Here is a 27,931-nt window from a genome sequence, read left to right as displayed (position 1 = left end):
AGAAAGATTCCTGGAAATTCCCAACCGGTGGAAGCATTTGTGGAAGTTGCCAGTTATAGCCCAGCTGATAGCAACAACATGGCGGGTGGGGGTGGGGGTCTGTTGCTTTGCATGTCCGTGGTCCGACACACCATCAAGTCTGGGGTGTGTGACTCCCTTTCTAAATTTAACTTTAGCCCAAGCTGTGCTCTGTCAGTTAGGTGATGGTTGTAATGAGAGGGGGGGGGGGGCGCACAGAAATTTACTGGGGTGAAGGGAATGGGAGGGTGCATGCTTGCGTTCGTATCTGAGCCCTGACAAGTGTGGGGTGGGCTGACGATACAGCCTCACTTTGAGAGGAGACTCCGGGGGTCTATTAGAGACACAGAGCAAGTGCTGTAACGCCTGTCCATCGAGACACACGGGATCTCTGTCAGGATGCCAGAGCCTGCTAGAAGAGCAGGTAAGGCCCTTTCAGCTTTACCGGAGCGCGAATGGCACAGACATACTGTAGACATAGGTGTGCGAATGAAGAATCTCAGGCTCACAGATGATATTTATCATGGTGTGAATTTAGGAACTCAGTGGTGATCCTGGCTGTTAAAGGTGGTTCTGTAGCACCGATGGGCTGGGTAGTTATCAGTCCTCTGACACCTGCTAAAGTCATTTACCATAAAATATACACACATTTATTTATTTGATACACGGAGGCATTTCAGATGGTTTTCCTCATTATTACCTGTGATCCTGACCAGAATAAGATGGATGTTTAGATTTTATAATTCGTTTATCTTTGTAAAAAAATGACATAATGCGCTAAATATAATACAATAGCTTTTGTCAGCATATTTAAGAATTTTGTGCATTTTACATTTTTATATACATTATCACTGGTTTTCCATTTCATTACACAAATATTGAAGAAGAAATGACACTATTTTACAGACTGGTGGACAGCAGGGGTATTGCATCTCTTGTTAGTCAAGGCGTGGCATTACACTGTTATTAATCAACATTTACGACCATTTCAGAGATATTTCTTCATTCTGTAAAGAAAAACCGAGTATCCAATAATATCAGGCACACAAGCGGATGTGCGCCTAGATTATTTGGTCACGCTTTACATTACCTTCACTTTTGTAATGCATTCACAGAACATTCATAAGCAACATTAACAGCTGTAGTATACAGTAATAACAAACACTGCGCAATTATACGATAACAATGCTTGTTACTATCATATAATGTTTGTCCTCAACAGGTTCTTTAATGGCGCGAGGACTCCACACCTAAACTAAATCTGAGACTTGACAGCTTTTAGACTTAACCTGGTTTTGTAGCCAAAGGACAGATAGAAAACACACAAAGTCAATTACAGAATTGTACCGCTCACCTAATTCATGTGCCACGGACATGGAAGAGCCAGAGTTCTTGAACTTTACATTTATAATGTCAAAGACCTGAGCATACTTACTGTAAATATCTTGGCATTGATTTCAGTGCTCTAATATTTTAAGGGTCATCTTTTTTTTCATTTTGTTCCAACAGATGAGCTTTCAGCCTGTCGCTCACCGCCTTTTACGTGCACAATGAAAGACGTCACATTACACAGATGCCTCACATTTCTCATATCCCCAGATCAGAAGTACACATACAGTAGATGACTGTAAAATGGCCTGCATTCAGTGACGTGTTTACTTACTCACCACCATTAAATTAGCATTACTTAGCATATCGAATATTACTGGGCTATAGTATCCAGCCTTGCCAAGCTTTCCTGCATATTATCTGTAAGGCAACAAATAACACTTGTCTGACTGGTATTATGGATACATGAGGCCTGGCTTTATAAATGTTTTTATGAAAGTTTATCGTGAGATGCAGATGTATGCCTCCATGCATTTGTCCGTGATTGATAACAAATTGTAGCAAACGACATTATCTAATAGGCGAAGCATCTCCTATTTTACACAGCTATTGAAATGTATCAAACCATTTGCTTCATTTTAGGGACAAAAAATACTATTGGTGTTTACTAGTGTGAGCAAAGTAGGAAATAACTCAGGATGGGTCACTAATAATAAAGAATGTAAGCCTCTGAGTTCGGACCCGATTATGGCTTATATGATTGTGATACTCGCTCGATCAGAATGCATTTTTAATCTCCCCGCCGTTTCAGCTTCCGCTTTCACAAAAAAACCGAAGACGGCAGAGACCGCCGCGGGCGGAGCCGTCGTTTTTGAGGCAGAGACCGAAAAGGTGGATGTGAAGCTGCGCTGGCAGCGGGGCTCTGATGACATCACAGCCAGCGAGAAGTATGTGGTCACTGCCGACGGGAGTAAACACTCACTCACCGTCAGAAATGTCACCAAGGAGGACGACGGCATCTACGCTGTGATCGCCGGCACATCCAAGGTCAAATTTGAGCTGAAGGTGAAAGAAGGTATAGCTGTATGTCTGACTTTCTGAGTGCATGCACAAAGTATATAGTAGAGCTAACCATGAATCTTGTTTATATATTATTTCATTTAAAAAAGACAAATAATAATAATAAACTTCAAAAAGTGATCAATGTTTAACAAATGTTAATGTGGGAGACATTTATTAAAACAATTTCAATGCAATACATCCCTATACATTTATTCATTAAGTAACAAACAATAGTTTTCAGTGAGAATAATCACAAACTAGCTTGAAATAATCCATCCTGTAATCTAGGTTATTTAGGTTATCACGATGGATGGAGGAATTTGGTTATAATCAATAATCATTCTATGAAAGACTAAATTTCACAATATTAAGTCTATATACACATTGCAATAAACAATATGTCCAGTCCCCCTGTCACCTGCTATCTACCACATTGCAGTCTTTGGGAGGGGGGGGGACATTATTGCCACTATTTACCTGAATATAGATAGTATAACAATAAAGCTTACTTGACTTGAGCTGACTGGAACAGTCCCTGGGAGGGTTAAAATAACCCTAATGTATATTTTCCCTAATGATATTATTCTACGTTTATGAACTTAGAAGCAGTGAAGGATGGTGAAGCCTCTGCCCCAGTTCCAGCTTCAGATCCAGCACCAGCTGAAGCTGCAGCTCCACCAGAAGCTCCTGATCCATCCTTAGCCTCCACTGAAGCTCCGTGCCAGAATGGAACAAAGAGCCAAGGGGAAGCTGCAGGACACAACGGTGAGCTGAGTCTTCTGCGTGTATCATCATGATTACAGTGACAGTTATTAACCAGCGAAGACGTCCCTTAGTGTTTGCTTATCATGCTCATTTAACAGTCTTTAGGTCCATTGTGTTCTCAAACAAAATGAATAATTTCCTCATAATGGAGAATATCCAGGTTAAAATGTTAGATTTAAATCATTTTTAATCTGCAATTGTATTCTTGCTAAATCACTGGCCTGCCCCCTTTGCCCAAACAATTGCCACCCCCCACCCCCTGAGCATCTGCCCCTCACAAAGCACCACTGGACAATGTAAATATATTTCAGGTTATTGCATGCTGTTGAGTGCTTGATTGTTAAACCAAACTCCATAACCCATGGCTTCCAGAATCAGATCTGGCTGAGAACCACCAGCCAGACACGCGGCAGGATCTGACAGGGCTCTTCTTGGAAAAGCCACAGAGCGGGGAGGTCACCGTGGGTGAGGCAGCTGTATTTGCTGTGGTCTCTCTAATGTATATTCAGAAAGGTTTAACAGGGTGCTATGGCGAGTGTGTAAAGGCTATTTCTGGATGAATGATAAGAACAAATGAAAGGCTAACTCAGAACTTACTATGGATGAAAGCTCTTAACTAGACAAACATAGAGTACACAATGCAATCATCCTTGATGTTCTTATCAATAGAGAACGGCCTTAATGAAGAAGATGTACTCTTTGTTGGGTTTGATTGTGCATGTATGTCAATGTACTATTGTGTGCAGGTGAAAATATAACATTTGTGGCCAAGGTGGGCTCAACCAACCTGCTGAAGAAGCCAACCATCCGCTGGTTTAAGGGCAAATGGATGGATCTGTCAAGCAAAATAGGGAAGCATCTGCAGCTGAAGGAGCAGTATGATCGCAACACGAAGGTCAGTGTCAATGGGCCATGAAGGTAGAAGGTTAGTGTCAATGGGCCATGAAGGTAGAAGGTCAGTGTCAATGGGCCATGAAGGTAGAAGGTCAGTGTCAATGGGCCATGAAGGTAGAAGGTCAGTGTCAATGGGCCATGAAGGTAGAAGGTCAGTGTCAATGGGCCATGAAGGTAGAAGGTCAGTGTCAATGGGCCATGAAGGTAGAAGGTCAGTGTCAATGGGCCATGAAGGTAGAAGGTCAGTGTCAATGGGCCATGAAGGTAGAAGGTCAGTGTCAATGGGCCATGAAGGTAGAAGGTCAGTGTCAATGGGCCGTGAAGGTAGAAGGTCAGTGTCAATGGGCCATGAAGGTAGAAGGTCAGTGTCAATGGGCCGTGAAGGTAGAAGGTCAGTGTCAATGGGCCATGAAGGTAGAAGGTCAGTGTCAATGGGCCTTGAAGGTAGAAGGTCAGTGTCAATGGGCCGTGAAGGTAGAAGGTCAGTGTCAATGGGCCATGAAGGTAGAAGGTCAGTGTCAATGGGCCTTGAAGGTAGAAGGTCAGTGTCAATGGGCCATGAAGGTAGAAGGTCAGTGTCAATGGGCCGTGAAGGTAGAAGGTCAGTGTCAATGGGCCGTGAAGGTAGAAGGCCATGAAGGTAGAAATTTAGTGTCAATGGGCCATGAAGGTAGAAGGTCAGTGTCAATGGGCCGTGAAGGTAGAAGGCCATGAAGGTAGAAGGTCAGTGTCAATTGGCCATGAAAGTAGAAGGTTAGTGTCAATGGGCTGTGAAGGTAGAAGGTTAGTGTCAATGTCAGCTGGTACAGATGTAAGTGGTAGATATTTTAAAAGGATCATTTGCAGTTATATATTTTACCCAAAGTGTCTCATAATGTCATACAATATTTGTTGATGGCCTCTTTTCTTAGATACTGCAGAGATTCCAAGTAGCACATTCTTGAGCTGTTTGGGCACTTTTTTTCAGGTGTACACCTTTGAGATGCAGGTGATTGAAGCCAAGGCCAACTTTTCTGGAGCTCTCCGATGCGAGGTGTCCTCCAAGGACAAATTCGACAGCTGTAATTTCAACCTAATCGTACACGGTATGTTCATCCATCCTGATAACTGTCATGGGAAAGGGAACTACTGGATCGTTCATCTTATTTTGATGATTGATATATTAAATCGTCTCAACCCCTCTGAACCATATACTCTTAGTGAAATGGTCATGTGATGCACAATACTGAAATGTGATTGGCCAATACAATATACAATTATATCACAATAACAGGAGGACTTGAGGCTAAATCCAGTGGGCAGTGAGCCTTTACATGTTGTGTTCTTTTCATGCAAAACAGCTTGCAATCCCAAGTATTGCAGTGTTAAAAGTCTTAAAAGATTTTTTTAAATGAATAATTGTTTTGCCATTTTATTCACAGAGGCTCGTGTCGTAGAAGAGTTTGACATTCGTGCAGCTTTCAGACGCACGTAAGTCCCTTAAAGACCAGGAAAGAACTGCTCGGATTCTCTCATGACATCCAGTCAGTCCAAATCTTATTAACATGAAATGTGTGTTCTGACCCGAATATGTATTGCCTTTAGTATATTTTGGGAAAATGTGTATAGAACCAAACCTGAGATATGAACAAAATTATTAAATTGAATTTGCACAATGACACAACCCCCTAAATACCTCTTAGTATTATTTTAAATTTGATGTTATAATAGTCTAACCTTTCTGAAGGTCACAGTGTCAGGAATGTAAAAGCCAAGCCTTCCTTACAAGGCCGTGCTGTAGCTGCCCGAACAGAGAAAGCGATAAGGATGTCGGCGCTTGGCCCAGGCCTCTTGGAAGCCAGACGCTGGGGTTTTCAAAGCGGTGGAACTAGTGCTGCTTCGCCAGCTGTCAGCTCACAAATATTTCCAAACGTGGTTAAACGTGGTTTCCCCTGACTGGATGTTAAACCCAAGACTTCTGAACTTACGGTGCTGCCCAGCTGCCCAATGTGGTTACAGGCATCGTGTTTAATTTGGTAAGACTGGGTGCCTTAGATATTAGAAACGTGTAAATGACAGTAAATGACAGTAAGTAGGGTGTAACGCAAAAGCAACATGACAATGAAATATTTTCAAGTGGCCAGTTCTTCTGCCAAGCGGTATGGGGTATAAATGCCATTTGTTGTCTGATTGTCGCTTCCAGTGAGGATTATGGGTAATTTAAATGTCACACGACTCAAACGTTGGACTGGATTTCTGGGGTGTGGGATCGCTGAAGAGCTGCTGGTGTCACTTTCTTTCTGAAGGAGCGTGGATGCCGGTGAGACTGCAGGAGAGCTGGACTTCAGTGGTTTGCTGAAGAAGCGGTATGTATATGCTTGCATCTTCCGGTCATTTATGCTGTCGCTTATAGGTCGAGGTGTCTTTACTGTCATCTGAAGCTGTATGATACTTGGGGTCATACATTGAGATGAAATTCTGGTCTCATTGGTCATAGTGCATGAAACAGTAATAAATAAAATATAAATGTGTAAGATATTTAAAAATGATATATTGAGACATACAGTTAAATACGGAGTTTAGAAGCTACAGCTGCTTTAACTTTGTAAAATGTAGGGTAGATATTGATGCATAGATGGGGCTACATTTGAGCATATAACAATAGAAATAGAAAAGAATATAGAAAGAAAAGTAGAAACGCAAAGGAGGGGAGATCAATGGATATCAATCACATCTGTGTAGTCTGAGTGAGTCTGAATAAAGTAATAAAATGTGCCCCAGTGATGCTGACTGTGCTTTTCTCTCTGAATTTTTGCCTCCCCCTGTGACTGCGGCCTCAACACACGTAGGGAGTAAGTTGGCTGAATTGAAGGACAGCATGAATCACCCTTAACTCACCACATTAATGCCCCCCCCCCCTCCCCCAGTACCCTGTGGACACACCTGCTTGTTGGGCGTCATTCATAAGCCGGTTGCACACATTGGCTGTGCATGTGGGGGGGCGGCTGCGGACAGAATAACTGGAGGTGTCGATGGCCGTGCGTGTAAAGGCCACACTCATTATTCTCGAGTCGCCCCCCCACCTGCCGCCGCCGTTGGCAGCTAACAGACAGCGGCTCCAGTCATATATATTTTCAGCTGTACATCTCAGCCATATATCACTCTGTCATGGAACAAAAACAAGCAGTACATACAGGGACAGATTAAGTTATCTCGGGGCCCGAGGCCAAGCAGGCCACTTCAGCGGTTTTTTTTCAGCGGAAAGAAAAACGAGCTAGCATAAGAAGCTAGCTATGTAACGACGGTAATCCGCCGGTGGTGAAGCCAGGCGCCAGTGCGGGGGGGGCTTGGCGGGGGTGCCGGCGGATCGACATACAGGCCTAGTTTAAGCTGTCCCTTTTTCCCAAGGTGGGAGTCCAGGTGTCTGCCAGAGCCCTAGAGCGTAAGATAGCTTATGAATTATCCCGCGCCTGAATGCATACAGTAAAACACTCTCTCAATTCAAACAACAATTAACAACTATTCAAATTAATTATTTGTATAGCTTATAGTGAATATTCATTTGCCTTTAAATTTATGATGACTGATGTTGTTTAAACATCCATGCTAAGTTTAGACAGCTAGGCTTTGACAATCAGAGAATCCCACACCTGGCGTGGAAAGTACAGTAACAGCCACTGAGCATGATTGATGATGGGGGGGGGGTTTGGTCACCTCTAGCCCTTTACACTGATGCCCGCTATTAATTTAAAATTGATCTACAGGGTCAGGCAGCCCCTGCAGCATGTGCAGCATGTGAGGGTCATGGGCTATGCTCAGACTATTTGTGATCATAATAAAATCAGACGGAAAGTACAAAATAAAGTGGTGGCCATTGATTTTTTTTTTATATTGTGATATTATATAAATAACTGTGCATGCGATTTGGAGACAGAAGGTTGCATTCGTGGGATGTTCAGCGCTTGCGCTAATGCATTTTGATTTGTCTTGCCATGCCTGCCACCTTGGTACTGCGTTGAATGAGTGCAGCAGTTTTTTAAAAGCGCCCAGCCGGTAAGAAATGGGATTCTCTGTATCCCACAGTGCTAATTCTTGTTGTCTTTTATTCCAGCTGTTTACTTTTGTTTGCCTAAGCTATGTGCTATAGGTTTATTGTAGCATGGGTGTGTATTCTTTGATTGTGTTGATTGCCTTGACTGATTTATTTGTTATGATTAACCAGCCCAGATGTGCACTCATTGGATAGTGGCTGACTGGATAGTTAGTGAGAACATTAGTAACCTTTTAGATGTCTGAATTAACATATCCTTTGAAAATATGGGAGAAAGTGCTTGATCAGTGGTTGAGCACTAGAGTAATCACATTGGTAAATCCTGTATAAAAATGGCTTAGTGCTGACTCCTAACTTACTGAGTTGGTTCTCCAGTGCAGTCCAAGCAAGCAGTGAACCTGACGTAGACGTGTGGGATATACTTCAGAAAGCACCACCCACAGAATATGAGAAGATTGCCTTCCAGTATGGCATAACTGACCTGCGTGGGATGCTAAAAAGACTGAAGAAGATGCGGAAGGAGGAGAAGAGAAGTGAGGGTGGGTATACTGACAGCTTTGGGATGCTGTGATCAGAAGGTCCTTGGTTCAAATCCCAATGTCAGCCAAGTGGTTTTGCTGTTGGGCCATTGAGCATGGCCCTTAACCCCAATTTTTTCCTCAATCGTACATTGCTTTGGAGTAAAGTGTCCATTCGATGTACTCGGTTAGTTAGGTGATCTTCTGTCTATTCTGTATACCCAGGACGTTTCTCTTATGAGTTAAAAACAGCAATATAGAAGACTTTGTTCAGCATGTAGTGTTGTTAATCTGTTATCAAGATATTCTGTTGTGTTAAAATTGCAGCTTTTCTCAGGAAGCTGGACCCCGCCTACCAGGTAGAGAAAGGTCATAAGATCAAGCTTGTGGTGGAAGTGGCCAACCCAGATGCGGAGGTGAAATGGCTGAAGAATGGACAGGAAATACATCCAACCGGGAGGTGCTGTCCATCTGCTTTTACCCCAGGCTGCTGCATTTTTTACACCATTATCAAAACCACAGTATGTCCGGTGGAAACAAAATAAATAGTTCAGGTTCAAATCATCTGTATCAAAAGTGAGCAGCAGTAAACTGGCTTGCACCACAAACTTTATGCATCCTGGATCTCTTATTCTGCTTTAACAGCGGCTATAACATTATACATTGCAATCATCAGCACCATCTAGCACGTAAACCACTCAGGATACTAGACAAATATTGTGTAGCTCATTTCACAGTGTAGCTCAACTGCAATTTTTTTAACACATATGAAAACAGCGTCTGTGTACAATAAAAAAAACCAATGTATAGATCTGATAACCATATTATGGATAGTATGCAGGTTTATCTTTTGTGTTTTAATGGATAGAAAAGTAAGAATATGCTATCTTCTATTATATGTCTATCGCATTTTCCTTCTTTACATTTGGCTTATCATTTTTCTTTTTTTCATCCCCTAACAAACCGATTTCTCTGGATTCGCCATATCTCAACTCCAGCAAGTAAGTTACATGTTTAAAAACAGACATTTTCTTCCTCTACATACAAAATTTTGCCAGGGACCTCTATCTGAACAGAGCTGGTAGTTCAGCCTTGCTCTAAAATAATCCAATGAATCTTTTTAACTCAACTTTAATTGTCGATACTGTACATACAGTAGCACCTCATTAAAGCACAGAATGTTGCTTTTCGGCTGGTTCTCATTCACAGTAGGGTCTTAGATGAAATTACGCAGAGATACAGATGCGTTTCTCTTTGACTGTTTTTGACCAGGTACATTTTTGAGAACATTGGGAACAAGCGGTTCCTCACCATTAATCACTGTTCACTGGCCGATGATGCCGCTTACACCTGCATGATCGGACCCGAAAAGTGCGTGACGGAACTGTTTGTCAAAGGTAAACCAAACCTAAAACAGATTCTTCATAACTGGAAAAAAATATTTACACATCACAGAAGTGTTCACTGTCAATTCCATAGAAGAAGCTCCTGTTGTGGTACTAGAATTGTGTTTGCTTACCCCCTGAGTATGGTACATGCTAGGGTATTGTAAATGCTTGCTGTGGTAGCCCATATACTAAAATAAGAATATTAGCATTACCCCTGTGCAAGGATGATGTGCAGATTTCTCAAGCATGCCATGGTTTTTGGGGCCCGTGTGTGGCTTAGTGGGTTAGGACGTTGTACTTGTTGGAAGGCCACAGGTCCAAATCTCTGGGCTCACAGAGTAGTTTCGTAGTTGGCCCTGCTTTCTCAAAACACAAACAGTGTCACTTTGGATGAAAGCATCTACTCAATAAATTACATATAAATGGAGTCGTAAGACAGCAGACATTCTATGTCTTATCAAAAGCCGTTTGGTCACATGTGTGCAGAGCCCCCGGTTTACATTGTGCGTAACCTGGAGGATCAGATGGCGATGAAGGGCGAGCGAGTGGAGTTTGAGTGTGAGGTTTCCGAAGAGGGAGCCCATGTCAAATGGTAAGACGTCTCTCCCCCTGGACTAGAACCTGAAAAGACTAGCAGGCTATGGATTTCAAACACAGGTATAAATTCCATATGTAACAAGCAATGCTGATTCTCAAGCCACTCCTTGTGACCCTCAGTCAGTCCACATTTCTGCTCCCTCCCAGCACTGATCTGTAATAATGTACAATTAAAAATGTTATTTTATTTTTATTTCAAGTACAGTATATGCACTGCATATAAAAATCCTCCAAACATTTAATAGAATGTTCTCTTTCCATTTACATTATATGGTGGTTCTTTGTAAATTTGATCCACACATACAGAAAGAAGAGAGTCTGTTTTTTTTATAATTAAGTTCTGGCAAAAGTCTTAATACATCTGTCTACGCTTTATATAGTTGTCATTGAGCTAGATTATTGTAATTTAACAATAAATACATTTACCTGAAAAGTTTTGTTTTTGAAGTACAAGTTATGTTATTTAGACAACATTGTTATAATCCCCTCAGGTAAAGGGTAAGTCATGTGATGGTGTAGTTTCTTAATCTTGGTGGTAATATGGGAGCATTCAGCATTTTTCTAAACATAGAACGGACATTCATTCCAATACACATTGATTAAGTATAGTTACTTCTACCATTGTGCCCCTATGTAACTTGCGAACCACACACATTCCTGACCTGTAGAGGGCATCTGTGCTTCCTATCACAGTACTTCATCTGAAGACAATGCCTGGCTTGATATCCTTCATCTGGGAGATGAATGGTCACACTGGGTTTTCAACACTGCAGGCTTTCCCTTGTTCTTCGTCTGGATAGGCATATAACACCCCAAATTATAACACCCCAAAAATGATGAGCATGAGGAAATGAGCTTTAAAATGAAACCTGCCAATCAACACTGCAAAGGTGAACAGATACTATAGTATGTTTATGTGTGTCTATGCATCTATACTGACACACACACATATAGTCAAGCTTATTACTTTTAGAAGATTCTGCAAATGGAGACATGCAAAGATTATATCCATCCATCCATTATCTATACTGCTTTATCCATCAGGGTAGCGGGGAAGCTAGAGCCAATCCCAGCATCATCGGGCGAGAGGCAGGGCAGACCGCCAGTCGCAAAGATTATATGTTAATTTTAAAAGTCCATGGAATCTTGGAAGAAACTGGAAGGATATCAGTTACATGTACGACACAAGCTGTACTGCAATTCAGGTCCATCACATACTCATAGAGCATCCTGTTTATGCAGGGAAAAAGACGATGTGGAGCTGACAAGGGATGAATCGTTCAAGTACCGCTTCAAGAAGGACGGGAAGAAGCACGTGCTGATAATTAATGACGTCTCTAAAGAGGATGCCGGACACTACAGGGTGAAGACAAACGGAGGACAGTCTGTTGCAGAACTCATGGTTCAAGGTAGCCTACTGATACTCAATGCGAAATGCTATGCTGGTTTAGGAGATGTTTTCACATTTATAAATAAACAGTCTGAAATAACTTCCCTTCCTTAAACCTCTGAAAACCTCTTCAATAGATAATCACCCTCATTCAACTTTTACCCCATAATAACCACACTCTAAAAATGATTCATACCTTCAACTATTTCCACAAAATGTACACCCCTCACCCTATTGCTGTGACCTCTGACAAGCAGATTTAAAAGGATGCTGACCATCCAGTAAGTTCTTCAGCCCAGCTGCATCGCTGCACGCATCATTCATTTTCTGTTCCTCGGAAACACATCACTGCACTGACATATCCTAGCGCTGTCTATAGTTAGTAGTCATGTCTGAAATATTTATTTTGACAGACATTGCTTAGAAAATTCATGAATTTTGCTACATAAGTGTCTTAACTGTACTGAAAGAATGCATTTGTGACCAGGACTTTTAACTAATAGTGAAACTTTATTTCTGCCCACTATTGATTATTGATTGCTTCAGTTTTACCTCAGAATTTTTGTTACAGTAAAAATCATACAGTAAAAATCAAATCAAATACAGAAAAAATTGTAAAACCAAATAGAAAAACATCAGAAAATACCTGCCAGGGATTCAGTGATCAGTTATGAATCACACACTTAAACACTTTGAGTTACATGTTATCAGTCATTAGATGTGGAGCCGCCACTGGAGATTTTGGGCCTCGTGAAAGCTTGTCCCATTGTGGCCCCAACCTGGACCAATCCAATTATGTTTCATTTTTTTAGGGCTGCATGCACCTTTAATAATCCATGTCAGGGAGGACACTTTGAGCTACTTCGGGTTTTACAAGATACTTTCAAACCGAAAGGCTCCTGTGCTCGGCTAAATAGTTCAGCTCTTCTTGTGCTCTGACTGGTTTGTTTCCTTGACTGAAAGACTCATCCAGCTAGTTCACATTACCATTAGTGACACATACAGTACATGATTATAGGACACTGGCCAATCAGCACACAGCAGGAGCTAAAGTGAAATCCAGGTCTTTTTCACTGAAATGGTGGTTCACAAACCCTGTCCTAGCTCATCGCGTCCTCCCTGACATGGATTATCTGACCACGCTACCTTTACCGCGTCCCTGATTAGATGGCTGATAATGGCTACCTTGTCCTCCATCTTATAGAGAAGGAGCTGGAGGTGTATCAGAGCATTGCCGACCTGACAGTGAAGGCCAAAGAGGAAGCCGTGTTCAAGTGTGAGGTCTCTGACGAAAATGTGAAGGGCACCTGGTACAAAAACGGCATGGAGGTGAAGCCTAATGTGCGGACTCACATCACTCACATTGGCAGGTGAGTGATAACAGTGTCCAGGTGTAAAAATATTTCAGCATTTCCCAGAAGGAAATCTTTTAGAGTGACATGACAACATGACTCCTGGGTAAGGGCTGTAGTCTCAGAATGCCATGGGTTGCAATTTTAGAATGTTGCATCTGCGTTTTTCTCATAACCATCACACATAAATTTCTCTGCAGGATTCACAAGTTGACGATTGATGACGTGACAGCCGAGGATGAGGGCGACTACACGTTTGTTCCGGAGGGATATGCCTTCAACCTGTCTGCCAAGCTCAACTTCCTGGGTACATTTGCATTCATTTCAGTATTTCAAGACCTTGTGGATCTGATCTGAGATGTGAAACATTCATTGCATTATTTATTCATTCATGCATTCATCCATTCCATCCTGCAGAGGTCAAGATTGACTACGTACCTCGACAAGGTGAGCTGCATTGACATGTTCTGCATATATCATGAGCCACTGTTGATATCCCTGTGCTAAAATTTTGCAGCTACCTATAAATCAAATAAAATGAACTTTATAATGCCAAGCAGGTAGTTCGAGTTACTCTTCTACTCCGAAGATGATGTTGACTGTCTTTTTTCTTTGCTTCAAAAGACCCACCAAAAATCCACCTGGACTATACAGGCAGCACAAGTGAATCGACCATCGTGGTAGTGGCAGGAAACAAGCTGCGATTGGATGTTCCCATAACGGGTGACCCCGCCCCCACCGTGGTGTGGACCAAGTCTGAGAAGGTAAAAAGCCTTCATGAAATGCAGATTCTAATGAGAACAATGATTTCCAAACACACTGCAGACAGGAGGGTATATGAGCTCTGATGCTCCCGACCCAGGGTCTGCCGCGTATTCATGGCGGGAAAATAAATCATAACATAAAGGAATTCAAACTGGAAATGAAAAAAATTGATCAAACCTTCCAAAACATTATTCATTCATTAAACCAATTAAATGAAATTTAAAAAATAAATTGATAAAATTCCAAATAGCATCTTGAATCGTGCATTCCGGTTTATTTACATAAAACAATAAAGCAGTTATTGCTCAAAGTTTCCTGACATCGGTGTTCCTCCTAAGAGTCCAATAATCAATATCAGTAGTAGTTCACTACACGCACTGCGTACAACAGAGTCTTCCTGACAGTCAAAGGTCAAAGCCCCCCCTCAGTCCAGCCTGTTCAGCCTCAGCTGATAAGCAGCCTTTCCAGGCAGTAATGAGGAAGCGGAAGTGACGGTCATGTGACCACGCATGGCCCTTTCTTGGTGGATCTTTCACCCACCCGATACCCTGTAGCTTCCGGATAATGGAAGGAACGAAAATATGCATCCAGCAGTATATTATATGCCCTGCATCACATGTACTCTCTATGAAGGGAAGCAGTGTGGGGGTGTGGGAGGGGGGGGGGGGTCTGCAAAAATGTAAAACTTGGATATAAAGGCAGAAATGGAATCCATATGAAAACCTGCATTTAAACACAGGTAAGGCGTTTGTTTATACTTGATCTGTCTTGCATACTGGTTAGCTTGCTATGGGTGCAACTGAATGCCATGACCAAACTTGCATTGAGGCTTCTTTAGACCCTTGTCGATAGCACTTTTATCTCAGAAATTTTCCATCTATAAGCAGATTGGAGTTACTGGTATGGAAAATACAAAAATAATTTTTCACAGAACAGGAACTGTCCAGTTCAAAGGTTGTTTGATGGCATATACAACACTTTTAGCCACTGGTTTGTGTTAACATCACGTGACTGTCCTGATTAAATTAAGCCCTAGTATGTGATTGCAGGACAAGGGTTTCCAGAGTTAGAAGCATTTTAAACAAAGAGCGACCTGTCTGTCGTCCACCACTAGGGGGCTTCATTGATGACTGGTTAAAATTGTTTATGTTCAATCAGGTCTCCAGCGCTCGCTAAGCTGGTGCCCTTGCAGATGATGCTGCCCAAGGCTATGTGTTGTCAGCCTTCTGTTTGCATAGTTTTATGAATCATGGTGTCATGGTGAATTATGGTGCGTGTTGGTTCTGTAATATATGGGATTGGTGGCAGTCCTAGCCTCAGCTTTCTGCCCGTGGACCGGTACCAGGTGTTGGGAACCCCGACCCTAGGCGGCTGCCTATGTCACCTAATGGGTTGACCAGATCTGGTACCATTCTGGCCTCACAACTCCAGGGTTAAATGTTTGTACTCCACTCCAGTTATCTGTGATAGGATTTAGATGCTCTCCCCATGTTTGCTCAAGCTTCCTCTGGTTTCCTCTTACAATCGAAATCATGTGGCTTAGTGAATCACCAAAGCTAAATTTGCCATAGTATCCTGTGTTGGGCTGACACCCCGTCGTGTATTTATGCCTTTTGGCCGGTGCATAGTTACTGAAATGTTTAAAACTTCCATAAATTTTCCTGAAAAAAATGAATGAAGAAGGTTGTGTGTCAAGAGTGCTGCTTTAGACCTTTAATGACCTTTGCTGTTTTATGCATTTTATGGTTTAACCCATTGATCGATTGCTGGTACTGAAACAGAACAAGCAGCAAGGTACTGCTCACATATCAGAGAGGCTCTGGGATCATTCCTGTCTAAATCTGAAAACTAAAAAAAATCTCCTTAATGATCAACCCTTTCAGAGTAAAAACAATGCCTAGTACATCAAAAGTCTTTGGTAAGAGAGTCATGTCTCTTCGCAGTCGCTGCAGATGAGGGCCTCTCCTGCTATCTGCTGTAGGTTCCTCAGTCAGTTCCTGATGTTGTTTGCAGATACTGGGCATCACAGGTGTGCTTTGCTCATGTAGGGTGACTCTAAAAAGCTGAAGAACAGTGAGTCGACCGTGGAGTTCTGTGCCACTTTGAAGGACGGGGAAGTAAGTGCAGCTGAAGTCGCAGCAGCCTCTGCATGCTTCATTATCTCTATTTCTGCATGCTGTAGAGCAACTAGACCTCAGAGCCAGTGGTGCAGTGCTCCAAAAAGGTAACTACAGTGGACATGTTGTCTCTATTGACCTAAGCATGTATGTAATGGATCTTCCAGCAAATTAACCCCCCATCAAATGAGTTGGAGAGTTTTATGTCCATGGACTGCCAGGTGCTGTAAGTTCCATACAACATCTTAACTCCATAGGAAATACATTAACTTCTACAAAGTCAGTGATAACTTGGGTATATTACTTTTTATGTCTTTATAATGCTTGGATTTAATTGTTTGTTTGGTTTGTTTTGTCAAGGACGTTTCTTGTTGGATTAAGGGTATTGCTCATGCGTTGTTTGTTCATCTTGAATATACTGTTACCCAGATTCAAAGGGTTAATGCACTCCAAGCCGTACATTATACGTTTTAAAATGCATGGCTTTATAGGTGCAGAACCATCCAATGCAAAGTGGAATGGATTTAAAAACAGATAATGCCAATTCAAAGTTCATTAACCCACTTATACCACGGTTTTTTACATATTTCTACCTAAAGACATTATTTTCATGTTTACATGTTTACAAAATGCAATTATTAATAAAACTTTTTTGCTGGCAATGATTAAACATTTTGGTTTGCTTCAGTTAATTTTAAATTGTGTTCTACATCGAGAATTTTAAGTAACATTAGTTAGAATTGAAGAATTTTAATCTTGAAATACTACTGTGATTCACCTGGCTGGCACTACAGTATATGTGCGATTATAGAAAACTAATCAATACACTTCTGACCAATCAAATGTGAGAATTCAGCAGCACTTGCATTGTAACTATGTGTAGCAAGAAGGTTAGAGCTGTTTAGTGCTTAGATGATCAAATGAAGATCTGACATGGCCTGGGGCAGAAGACAGACTGTGACACGGTGGGTCTCCTTGGCAGGTGATCTCAACAGCAGACGGCCGGGTCCATGTGGAGAGCGCGAGGGGTCATTGTATCTTCACCATTGAAGGGGCGGAGCGGCAGGATGAGGGCGTGTACTCAGTGATTGTCCGCAACCCAGCAGGGGAGGACACTGCCGACATTACTGTCAAAGTCGTTGGTACGTTCCGAGAGATCTCGCACACCCATGATTAATTATACACAGAACAATGGAAGTGGATTGCTTGTAGGTAAAATTCAGGTCAGAAAAATGATATACCTTTCTTCTACAGGTGTACGACCTGTATTTCCAACTGACGCCTGACTCAAAGAGTGTCTGATAATGTCTCTTGGTGACATTTTATTGTCTCGTCCTGTTTTAGATGTTCCAGACCCTCCTGAAGCACCCAGAATCCTCAGTGTTGGGGAAGACTCCTGTATAGTGCAGTGGGATCCCCCCCTGTTTCATGGAGGCATGCCTGTTTTAGGTTAGTACTTGACTCTGGTATCACTTCTGACCAGGGTTGGGGAACCTGCTCCACGGAGAGCCAGTGTGGGTGTGGGTGTTTGGGATGACCTCTCAATCTGCCAGTAATGACGCAGTGGTTCTCAACTCCAGTCCTGGGGACCCACTGTTACTGGCTTTAGACAGATATCGCATATTGTTAATTAATTTTTCTACAGTATGAGTACTTCAGTTTATCAGTAAGAAACCAATTTAGAACAAGTAAGAATGCAAAATAAATTAGATTTTGGGATATATTCACACTGTCAGATTTGTTAGGATGTGGCTGTTTCTTTGCCATGTTAGTATCTGTCAGTCAGTACATGTTGTCTCAAACAGGTTATGTCCTCGAGAGGAAGAAGACTAAGAGCTACAGGTGGATGCGGCTGAATTTCGATCCCTACACCGAGCTGACCTATGAGGCCAAGAGAATGATTGAGGGCGTGGCCTATGAAATGAGAGTCTATGCAGTCAATGCTATTGGCATGTCCCGCCACAGCCCCGCCTCCCAGCCCTTCGTGCCAATTGGTGGGTTCCTGTTCCTCTCCGCTTGTCACCCTCCAATAATGTGTCTGGTTTATGGGATGTCCTTTTCTGACCTATCCCCATTCACGCATCATTTTCAGCCGGGGGCACATAAACGTACAATTAGTCAAACACAACAGGCAACAAGAGATGCCGATTATCTTTATTAGTCTTACTAAAGGAAACCTCCACACACACACAGAGTCTGGGATTTGAAACATCACACTTCAAGGTGTGAGGCAACAGCCATTCAATTGATGAGTATGAATTATTTTGATTATGGCACAAAACATAAATTACATGCATGGTTTCAGGCAAGGATTATTATTGCAGGTCAGTTACAGCTTTACCCTGATTCCAACTGTGACTACTGGACATTGTCCAGCATGGTTCTTATTCCACCTTGCTTGCCTGTTTGGCTGTGCTTAGCCTGTATTACACTAAGTGTCTTTGCAATGGAAATCTGAGCCTTCAAAAGACCATGGAAGAACGTAGAAGCCCCTCCCCATTTCCTTTTATGGCTGATTCCTTGTCTGGGGTGATATGAATACAAAGGGCTGTTCTCCAAGCTGGGCAACACAAAGACCCACAAAGACTTGATTAGGAAAGTATCCCCAGCATCTCCATCTATAAATAATTTTGTGTTACTGCCAAGTGAGGCTTGGACTGGCTGAACCACAATAGGAAATTTGTAGCTACTGTACAAGCAGCAGGGGAACACTTACTGTGTTGGAGCCGCTGACAGATCCTGCTGGAACTACAAGCACAGGAAGGGCAAAGAAGGCAAGCCAAAAAACCATTTGGGAGCCTAAATCAACTGAAGGACGATGAGGCCCAAACTTCCGAAAACAGCAGAGAAGCCCGTAGAGGGGGTGACCTTGGCGGACTCGCTCGAGGAGCCAAGCTTGGAATCTGCTGTGCAGGATGGTCCCAAGGAGCCTGGGGCGAGTCCTCAACCAATCCCACCCCCAGGAGAAGAGTTTACATCAGGGAGCCCCACATCCACAGAGAAGGCTCTGTCCTCCCAGGATGGGGGAGCCCCATCTGAAGAGTCCGCCAGCCTCCTGCCCACAGAGGAGCAGCCTATATCTGCTGGTGAAGAGGTCCCAGAACCAGAACCAGAACCAGAACCCAAAGGCAGTAGGCTTCCAATTTGCAAACTTGTTTATCCACGGGTGACTTACTATGTTCTTATAAGAAAAGATGAATTCATATTATTCTCTCAAACAGCATGTTGTTATTGTAATGAACTATGGCACAAACAAGAAAAACAAACCAAAAATTGAGGAAGGTTTTCAGCCTTTGTCAGACAAGCAGATGATAATGCCTGGCTTTTATTATTGTCTCTCTCTCTTACTGCCCTATTGCGAAAGGAAAATGCACATTTATGTTTATTTGCAGTTTTCCTTGCTCCTGAATAATAAGTTAAATTTTTCAGTCTGAGTTTGGCCTCCTCTGCTATGCAAACCCTGTAGATCAATGCAGTTCAGGATATGTGTGTTTAGCTGCTTGGACAAAAAAATATCTGGATATCCCAATAATAATGATTTTATTATTTTAAGTAGAATGATTCATAAAACCAATGTGGTGAATTTAGGTGCAGTGAAAAATTAAATATTAGCAACGGATATTTTTATGGGGTGTTTTTAGTAAGCGCTGGACATTCCAGACTTATCTGAGGCAGCAAATCCACAAAGGGTTTTTTTTTGGCCTCCTGGTCAGGGAATTCCCACCCTGGACTCCCTAATCAGCAAAGGGATCATGTTTATACTCTGTGTCCTTTGACATAGCCATACCTAGCCTCCCTGGGTCCAGTGTAACTTCTTTCTTTGCAAATCACAGTGTTATACTGAAGGTTCTCTCAAATCTCTACTAGATTTATAAAAAACATTATAAAAGATTAAGTGCTAGTCCAAACATAGAAATTGATTAGGAATTATGGTGCAAATGTCATATTCATTTGTTTGTTCAATACAGAAAGTGTTTTTGTCTTTGAACGCTTACACTTTGAAGTGATACATGAGAGCTAAATTGTATTTAGTTCCTTTCAATATAGACACACAAATAATCAGCAAATTTACATTAGCAGACGATGGATGGATGGTTGGATGGATGGATGGATGGTTGGATGGATGTTTGGATGGATGGATGGATGGTTGGATGGATGGATGGATGGTTGGATGATTGATGATCTGTGCCATGTCATTAAGCTCCAACCAGTGAGCCGGTTGGCCTGTGCATAGAAGACATCAGTGACACCACCATCACCCTGAAGTGGAGATCTCCTGAGCGTCTGGGGTCAGCCAGGCTTGAAGGCTATGGAGTTGAGTACTGCAAAGAAGGATGTAAGACCCAAGTTTAACTTCCTCCGGGATCTTCAGGATAAATGATCGAATGTGAAGTTCTCGTGACTGCCTCTGATCTCTTTGCTCTAAACCTGTGGTCCAGCCGAGGAGTGGGTCCCGGCCTTCCAGGGGCTGACAGAGCGCACCTCTGTGGTCATCCGCGACCTGCCCACAGGCGAGAAGATGCAGTTCCGTGTGCGTGCCTACAACCCAGCAGGCCCCAGCGCCCCCGCCACGCTGGCGCAGCCTGTCACCATCCGGGAGATCATGCGTGAGTATGCTGCGGCAGGCAGGGGCACTGGCCCCAGCTGAAAGCTGATTGGCCCCTGGAGTCCCCCTTCTCCTGTCACTCACCAATTCAAAACATATCATTGGCTAAAAGTTGGCCCCTTGGTTTAAATATGGCCCCTCTTAGGTCCTCACCTTAAAAAGACCTAAAATCTCTCCTGCAATGTTGTCTTTTATACATTATTACATTCAGACATTTATTTTGTGTCGTGTGTAACTCCTTTATGTTCAAATGTAAGCAACCAGCAGAAGCAGATCTTTAGTTTGTCTACACATAGAAGGTCCTCTCAAACCATCCAGTAATTATTTTTCTGTGTACATACATACATAATGTAATCAGTTTTTTTGAATAGGTGACTGTAGCAATCTTGTTTGCAGAACGGCCCAAAATCTGGATTCCTCGCAACCTTCGTCAGACTCTGATGAAACACGTTGGGGAGTCAGTGAACATGGTGATTCCATTCCAGGTACGTGAAAATACAACGTGTACTTCCAAAAAACCAAGAATGCCATTAAGTCATAGCTTAGCTTATGACATCACTTAGGCATTTCTTCTTCTGACAAAGTTTTTGTTGAGTGTTGCCAATTTAGCATTTCTAAGAGTAAGTCTCTGCAAACTTTGTCGACAATGGCAATTTCAGTTTCTTCAGTTTCACCATGAAAGCACACCAATATCCCTTATCCAGACAAGGCTGTGCTGTTATGTGTTATACTGTATTTAATTACATACACAGCATTGTTACTCACCTCTGAATTTCAAATGGTCCATGAAGGCAACCTAGACTGAACGATCTACTGATGTTCATGTCTCACAGGGAAAACCTCGACCAAAAGTTACCTGGACAAAAGGGGGAGAGCCTCTCGATACGAAGCAAGTCAACATCCGAAACAGTGACACCGACACCATCCTGTTCATCCGCAAGTCAGACCGCGGAGACTCGGGGAAGTACGAGCTCAAGGTGCAGATTGAGAATGTCGAGGACACTGCCACCATCAACATCCAGATTGTCGGTAAGTTTCACTCATCTCAATGGTGAATGTATATTTCAAGAAAAAACTATTTTATTCTACCCTACAATTACCCTAGCATGAAGGGCTGAGCGAAGGATTTTATATGGAAGGCGATACCATTTTCCTTAAAAAAAATCTTTTTGCAAGGCACATTAAAATACATAAACAGTTTTATATACGATATATGAAAAAATACTACTACAAATATTAACCATCAATATAATGACCCCAAAATGTTTTATCTTAACATGAAGTATTAAAAGCAGCATTTATTGGTATCCCTGTTGTATAATGAATGAAATGTACAGTCAATCCATACAGTGGATGGATGGATGGATGGATGGATGGATGGATGGATAGATAGATAGATAGATAGATGTGAGATCTACTTATGATGGAACCACAAACGGGAATGGCTTTGATGAGTTTGCAGATGACAAGGAACCATATATGAAAAATGTTTCAGAATGGAAAACACACTGATGTGCATCAAACAAGTGTTCCCAATCAAAATCAGTAACCGATTATGATAAAGGAAAAACACAGTGAATTTTTCTCGATCTTTTAGACTTTCCTAGCCCACCTCAGAACTTAAAAATCACGGACATATGGGGCTTTAACGTAGCCCTGGAGTGGAAACCCCCAAAAGACGACGGCAACTGCGACATCACAGGCTATACAGTCCAGAAAGCAGAAAAGAAGACAAAGGTTAGTGTGAATGCTTGGAAGTAAAGGATTAAAAAGCACTATGCATTTATCCGGTTTTTTGGCTGCACGTCAAAATGAAAATATATATATGCGAATACATTAACTTGTGTTTGTATCCATTTCAGTGATTCAGTTATTTCAGCTGAATTGTCATCCTGAACTGCCAGTTTTTCTATGCAAACTCACAGGAATTCACATGCAAGTGCATCGAGGCATTTCCTTTTGTTATGGAATGCCTTCTCATCACCACAGTGTCCCCAGTCTGTCTGAACTGAGGCCAGTGAACCCCTGGCCATTGCATGTCCGGAATGTCGGAAATGCTATACAGCAGTAAGGAGATATCAGGGCCTCTCCAGTGGCTGTGCTGGCCACACAACAGCATCTGTCATTTTCTAAATTTAGCCCTCTGGCCTTGGCATGGTGTGAGAGCTTTGTAAATATCACAAATTCCCACCATGTTTTTAACACACAAGGTTAGCACCTGTACAACTTGCATTAAGTCGCGGCGGGCAAGGAGTTTTATTTCTGGCTTCTTCACGATTGGGTTCCAGGCGTAGCACCAATTTATGTTTTTCACCCCAATGGCCACGTCATGGGAGATTATCACATTTTGCATAATAACAGCTCATTTACAGCTCGCTAAATATAACACCGATTTGGATCCTGCCAAGTGTCATCAGCTCTTGCATAAAAAAACTTGTTCCCTTTGCTATTTTGTGTATATATTTAATTTTATTTTCCCTCAAGTTGCTGGCTTGGCCATTCAGGACTGATGTGAATTTAGCTGATATTATCGCATTTAAGCTTGCCTTAAGAACACTTGGACTTGATTTGTTTATTGTGTTAATTTGTAAATTTGTTTACATTCACAGAGCAGAATGAATATCCCAATTAGCTAGAATAAATAATTGAAAATGTGTGATTAAAAAAATTCCCTGTGCATCATTGCATTTTATTTAATTTCATTTCATTTCAGATAATCTGGTTCAAATTCCCAATAAAATATATTTAGCATAGAACATTTTTCCAATTGCACTATTTACCGTAATTTACAGTCACGTTCTGCCTTGCTTGTTAAAAGCCACTGTATGTGTTTTAGATGATATTTAAACATTCAACTGTACCTACAGGAGTGGTTCACTGTGTTCGAGCACTACCGACGCACCAACTGCGTGGTGTCTGACCTGGTCATGGGCAACGAATACATCTTCCGTGTCTACGCCATCAACATGGTGGGTCAGAGCCAGGAAGCTTGCAACTCCCAGGACAGTGCTTACATCCAGAAGACTGGTGCGTGCCATCACAAAAGACTTACCACATCACTGACAGTGAGGCCTCCTCCGACATTTAGGGTCAGGGTTAGTTTTAGGGTTGAAATAAGGGCAAGCAAATGACGGGACCATCCAAAAGCCCCACTGCTGTCTCCACAATCTCCTCACTGGCCATGAAGGCAACCGCGTATTTGGATTGTCCGCCTACGGGGTGTTAACATAGTATCTGGAACATTCCACCAACTTTGTTCAGTTTCAATAGTTCAGCTTTTTTGATGTGTCTGTAAACGTTTAACAGAATGTACTGTACATAGAATAGAGTATATACTGTAGACTAAAGACTATTCTGAACTTTTATAAAATCAGTTAAGGATTTTTCAATTTTTGAATTGGAATGCAAATGTTAATGTCCCACCAACAACAGGGGGGGGGGTATGTTTGATGCTTTTGCGGCCCCGCTCAAAAATTCATTTCAGGGCCCCAACCTCCCCACATATGTTTAAAAAAAAAAAAAATAGCTTGCAAGCAGACTTAGAAAATCGCAGCTGGTTAACATAACAATCAGCTCAATGTTTCTCCGAAATAAGAAACATGTTTATTGAATGATTTGTGCTGTCACTGGTTTTGTCAAATGTGTGGATTGAGTGCTGGCAAATACCACCTGTGCCAGCAACACAGATTTCTACTCTTGAGTAGCTTAATTGGTGAAGGTCATGCCATCACTTTTCATTAATATGTTCGTGTTTCTCAGGGATGTTGTACAAGCCGCCTGTGTATAAGGACCCCAATTTTGCAGAGGCCCCCAAATTCACACATCCGTTGGTGAACCGCTCGGTGATTGCAGGCTATAACGCCACCTTGACCTGTTCCGTGCGAGGAATCCCCAAGGTAATGGTGCCCATTCCCGAATCCATACCCTCTTATCTACCACATGTAGAATGGAATAGAACAGAATAGGAGAGTCAGGTATCAAAGATCTGTTTTGAAACCCCTCAGCCCAAAGTGACCTGGTACAAGAACAGAATGGACATCTCCAATGAGGCCAAGTACAGGATGTTCAGCAAGCAAGGTGTCCTAACGCTGGAGATCCGAAAACCGTGCCCCTTCGACGGAGGTGTTTACACGTGCAAAGCGGTCAATGACAGCGGGGAAGACATGGTGGAGTGCAAGCTGGAGGTCCGCCGTAAGTAGACCTTCTCAGTTGGCCATCTGATGCTTTTCTTTCATCCTTATAGGTGAGAACTCTTTGCTTTTGTTAGGATGTACATTAAATGTTATACTGCCTTACAGAGTATATTTTAACGTGATTCTGAGCAGTAAACCTTTGGTTCCCAGTATCACCTGCTGGTCTTCCACAGCTGTCCTGCATGATTGTGCCAAATATGACATCATGTATGAACATACGATCTTATGTCATATTTGCATTGTTGAAGGCATTATTTATGCATGTGAGTGTTCTTTGGCATATACAGTATTTGTGTATATATACAAATGGACCAGACTTCATCGCTTGAGCACTGTGGTCTGTTTGCCTGCCAATAATGCCAGTGTTCCTTACCAGTCATGTCTTGTCCCATCTTCCTCTTTAGTTCCCCAGTAACCTTCCTTTGTTCTGAAATAAGCTGTACATACTACCTCATACCACCTTAAAAACAGCACGATAAAATGAAAAAAATCTGATAATCTTGTTTCCTCTGTGGTAACAGAATAAATATTGAATAATGTTTTCATTTTACAAACGTTTCAGGAATATCTGGTGCCAGGTCACACTACCATCACAGTACATTGATTAGTGTCACTATGATAGTAGCCTTAATTTTGCCAAGATAGCCCCAAAGGGAGCAGGGGGGGGGGGATTAGGGTTAGCAGGCACCCATGTGGTTTTTTCCTCCCATTCCGGTCGTTCCCAAATATGACAGCCGACTGCCCGCCACCGCACCTTATTTTGCTTCCTCACGTTTCCAATGTACGGATTGGCAGCAGAGGTCCGTGGTGCTGAAATCCCCGTGGGTCGACCTCCCGATCCATGACCTGTGATGGTGTGTATGTCCAGGGGCAGGTTTGCCATTTCTGTTAATGTTAACATTAGGTTAGTTTTAGGTTTGGGATTGAAATTAGGATGAGCATTCATGTTAGCAGTACTACTAGGGATAGCACTGAGATTCAGATTAGGTTTAGGATTAGCATTAGGGATAGAGCTAGGGTTATCACTGGGATTTGTATTAAGGATTAGAACTAGGGTTAGGGTTTCTGTTAGAGTTAGGGTTACTAGTAGGGTTGGGACAGGGCCAGGGTTGTTACTAGAGTTTGGTTTGGATTTAGGGTTGTTATTAGGCTTAATGGAAGATTTAGGGTTGCTTTTAGTGGTATGGTCGGGGTCTGGATTCCTATTAGGGTTACAGCTAGGCTTAGGGCTAATGTCGATATTATGGATGTGGTTCAGTTAGGTTTAATCCTCACAATTCCCAAAAGACTCAATTGCATGACGGCACCAGGTATATAATAAAATTACGGGTTTGAAACCTATGCCAGACTGATTGCAATGACATGTTTCTTTTGCACAATGAAATATTGGAACAAAAAAAAAAAAAACAATGGTTTTACTTACAGTATATACATGGGATTAACAGCTGTCAACAAGAACAGTATTTACAAATATTTTTTTTTAACCGAACTCTTTACTCTTGTACTAACAGTAGGCCTCTATCAGTTATTAACAGTAGGCCTCTATCGATGCCTTGTCCACAAACTAACAAGAAATATTGGTGAACAAGAGAGTTTGTCTTGCCCGATAATTGAACTCATGTTTAGGGTGTAAACGTGTGTCAATCATCTCTGGGTCAAGAACGTGCAAGAACGTACAAGAACGTACTGGAAAGTGAGGAATTGCTTCACTGGACTAAGTGAGGTAATGCTTCACTGGACTAAGTGAGGTAATGCTTCACTGGACTAAGTGAGGTATTGCTTCACTGGGTGGGTTTAAAAAATCCATCATATTCCATAACTATCCAGTCAAGTACAAAATGGAAGGCAATGAGAAATTCAGGGAAGTCTGTTTCCTTGGTGAGGCAGAAAATGTTTTGATTCACTGAAGTTCCTTTTATCCAGATAAGAGTACCTGCTGTTTTACATGGTACTTTGCTAGACACTTTTTGAATCACCGCACATTTTTGGTTTCACATGTTAGTAAGATATTTATCATATGAAGGTTACATTTTTCCCCTTTCCTTATCTTTTCTGATGATGCACTGCTTCACCTGTTGTCTTAAAGAAATGTCCACTGGATTGTTGGTGGACATTATCGTTCTGGAACTTCCGAGAACAACAAGCATCCTGGGATTTACATGTGCTACAGTGTCTCGAGAGGGAAACCGGCGCGATTAAAAAATTAGCGGCAGTTCTCAGAGACTGTGTTAATGATCGGGGCCAGAGGACAATGGGCGGACAGTTGTGTAAGCTAACAGGAAGGGCAGGAGTGCAAAAACGGCACAGCACAAGAAAGGTTTCCCTGAGGCGCAACCGTGGATTGGACTTTGGGGGGGTTGAGGTCTCTCAATATTTAGGGGGGTCCAGAGGGCTTATATTAGCCAGTTTTGGTTAGTAGGGGGGTGACTACCTACCCCCAACCCCCCCATAATTTATGCCAATGTCTGAAGCTATTGAAGTGATTCTAGGGACGACAGGAGACACAGACTGGTACTATGTAGGAGTATCTAATAAAGTGGCCACTGAATTTAATGTAGAAACGCTAAAATGAGGTATTTTTACCAATTCTGATGTCAAATGAAAATTCGAATGGCATCTAACAGAAGTTGTAGCATTTGAGAAACAATAAAGGCACGTGACCTTTACCAGACTCATCACCTAAGTGATGTCTAACGACACACTATTTCAGCTCAAGTCACCAAAGTCGAAGCAAAGACCTGAAGAGACGCTCGAGGGCAGCGAGGTGCCCCCGGACCGCCGCCCTCAGCACAGAGGCGGAATCCCACTTGTTTTGCTTCTTTTCTTTTTCTGTACATTGTACAGATATTGATTTTGTGACTGAAATGTGCAAAATTAATTTGAAAAAATTAAAATTTATTAAACAGC

General features: G+C 42.2%; 1 protein-coding gene across 1 annotated transcript; it reads left to right on the top strand.

Moving 5' to 3' along the window:
* Positions 1-285: 285 nt before the first annotated feature.
* Positions 286-27,931, top strand: LOC111851935 (myosin-binding protein C, cardiac-type-like). Its single transcript, XM_072698541.1, has 32 exons — positions 286-442; positions 2,159-2,422; positions 3,013-3,174; positions 3,547-3,639; positions 3,921-4,069; positions 5,036-5,153; positions 5,490-5,538; positions 6,354-6,413; positions 6,796-6,798; positions 8,077-8,100; positions 8,474-8,637; positions 8,944-9,076; positions 9,615-9,617; positions 9,889-10,013; positions 10,491-10,596; positions 11,844-12,010; positions 13,196-13,361; positions 13,544-13,650; positions 13,761-13,790; positions 13,968-14,107; positions 17,208-17,367; positions 17,570-17,674; positions 18,031-18,219; positions 20,427-20,561; positions 20,665-20,832; positions 21,228-21,316; positions 21,665-21,860; positions 22,429-22,568; positions 23,699-23,858; positions 24,591-24,727; positions 24,836-25,022; positions 27,735-27,931. The coding sequence occupies exons 1-32, from the start codon at positions 418-420 to the stop codon at positions 27,764-27,766; spliced, it is 3,786 nt and encodes a 1,261-aa protein (XP_072554642.1). The 5' UTR covers positions 286-417; the 3' UTR covers positions 27,767-27,931.

The sequence above is a fragment of the Paramormyrops kingsleyae genome, chromosome 13, assembly GCF_048594095.1.
Source record: "Paramormyrops kingsleyae isolate MSU_618 chromosome 13, PKINGS_0.4, whole genome shotgun sequence".
In the NCBI taxonomy this organism is placed as follows: Eukaryota; Metazoa; Chordata; class Actinopteri; order Osteoglossiformes; family Mormyridae; genus Paramormyrops; species Paramormyrops kingsleyae.
The sequence above is the reverse complement of the archived record's forward strand: the minus strand, read 5'-3'. Positions and strand labels throughout refer to the sequence as shown.

Coding starts and splice junctions, on each gene's coding strand:
- LOC111851935 (XM_072698541.1), top strand. CDS start 418: ATGCCAGAGCCTGCTAGAAGAGCAG. Junction 21,861..22,428: donor CATCAACATCCAGATTGTCG/GTAAGTTTCACT, acceptor TCGATCTTTTAG/ACTTTCCTAGCCCACCTCAG. Junction 24,728..24,835: donor CCGTGCGAGGAATCCCCAAG/GTAATGGTGCCC, acceptor GAAACCCCTCAG/CCCAAAGTGACCTGGTACAA.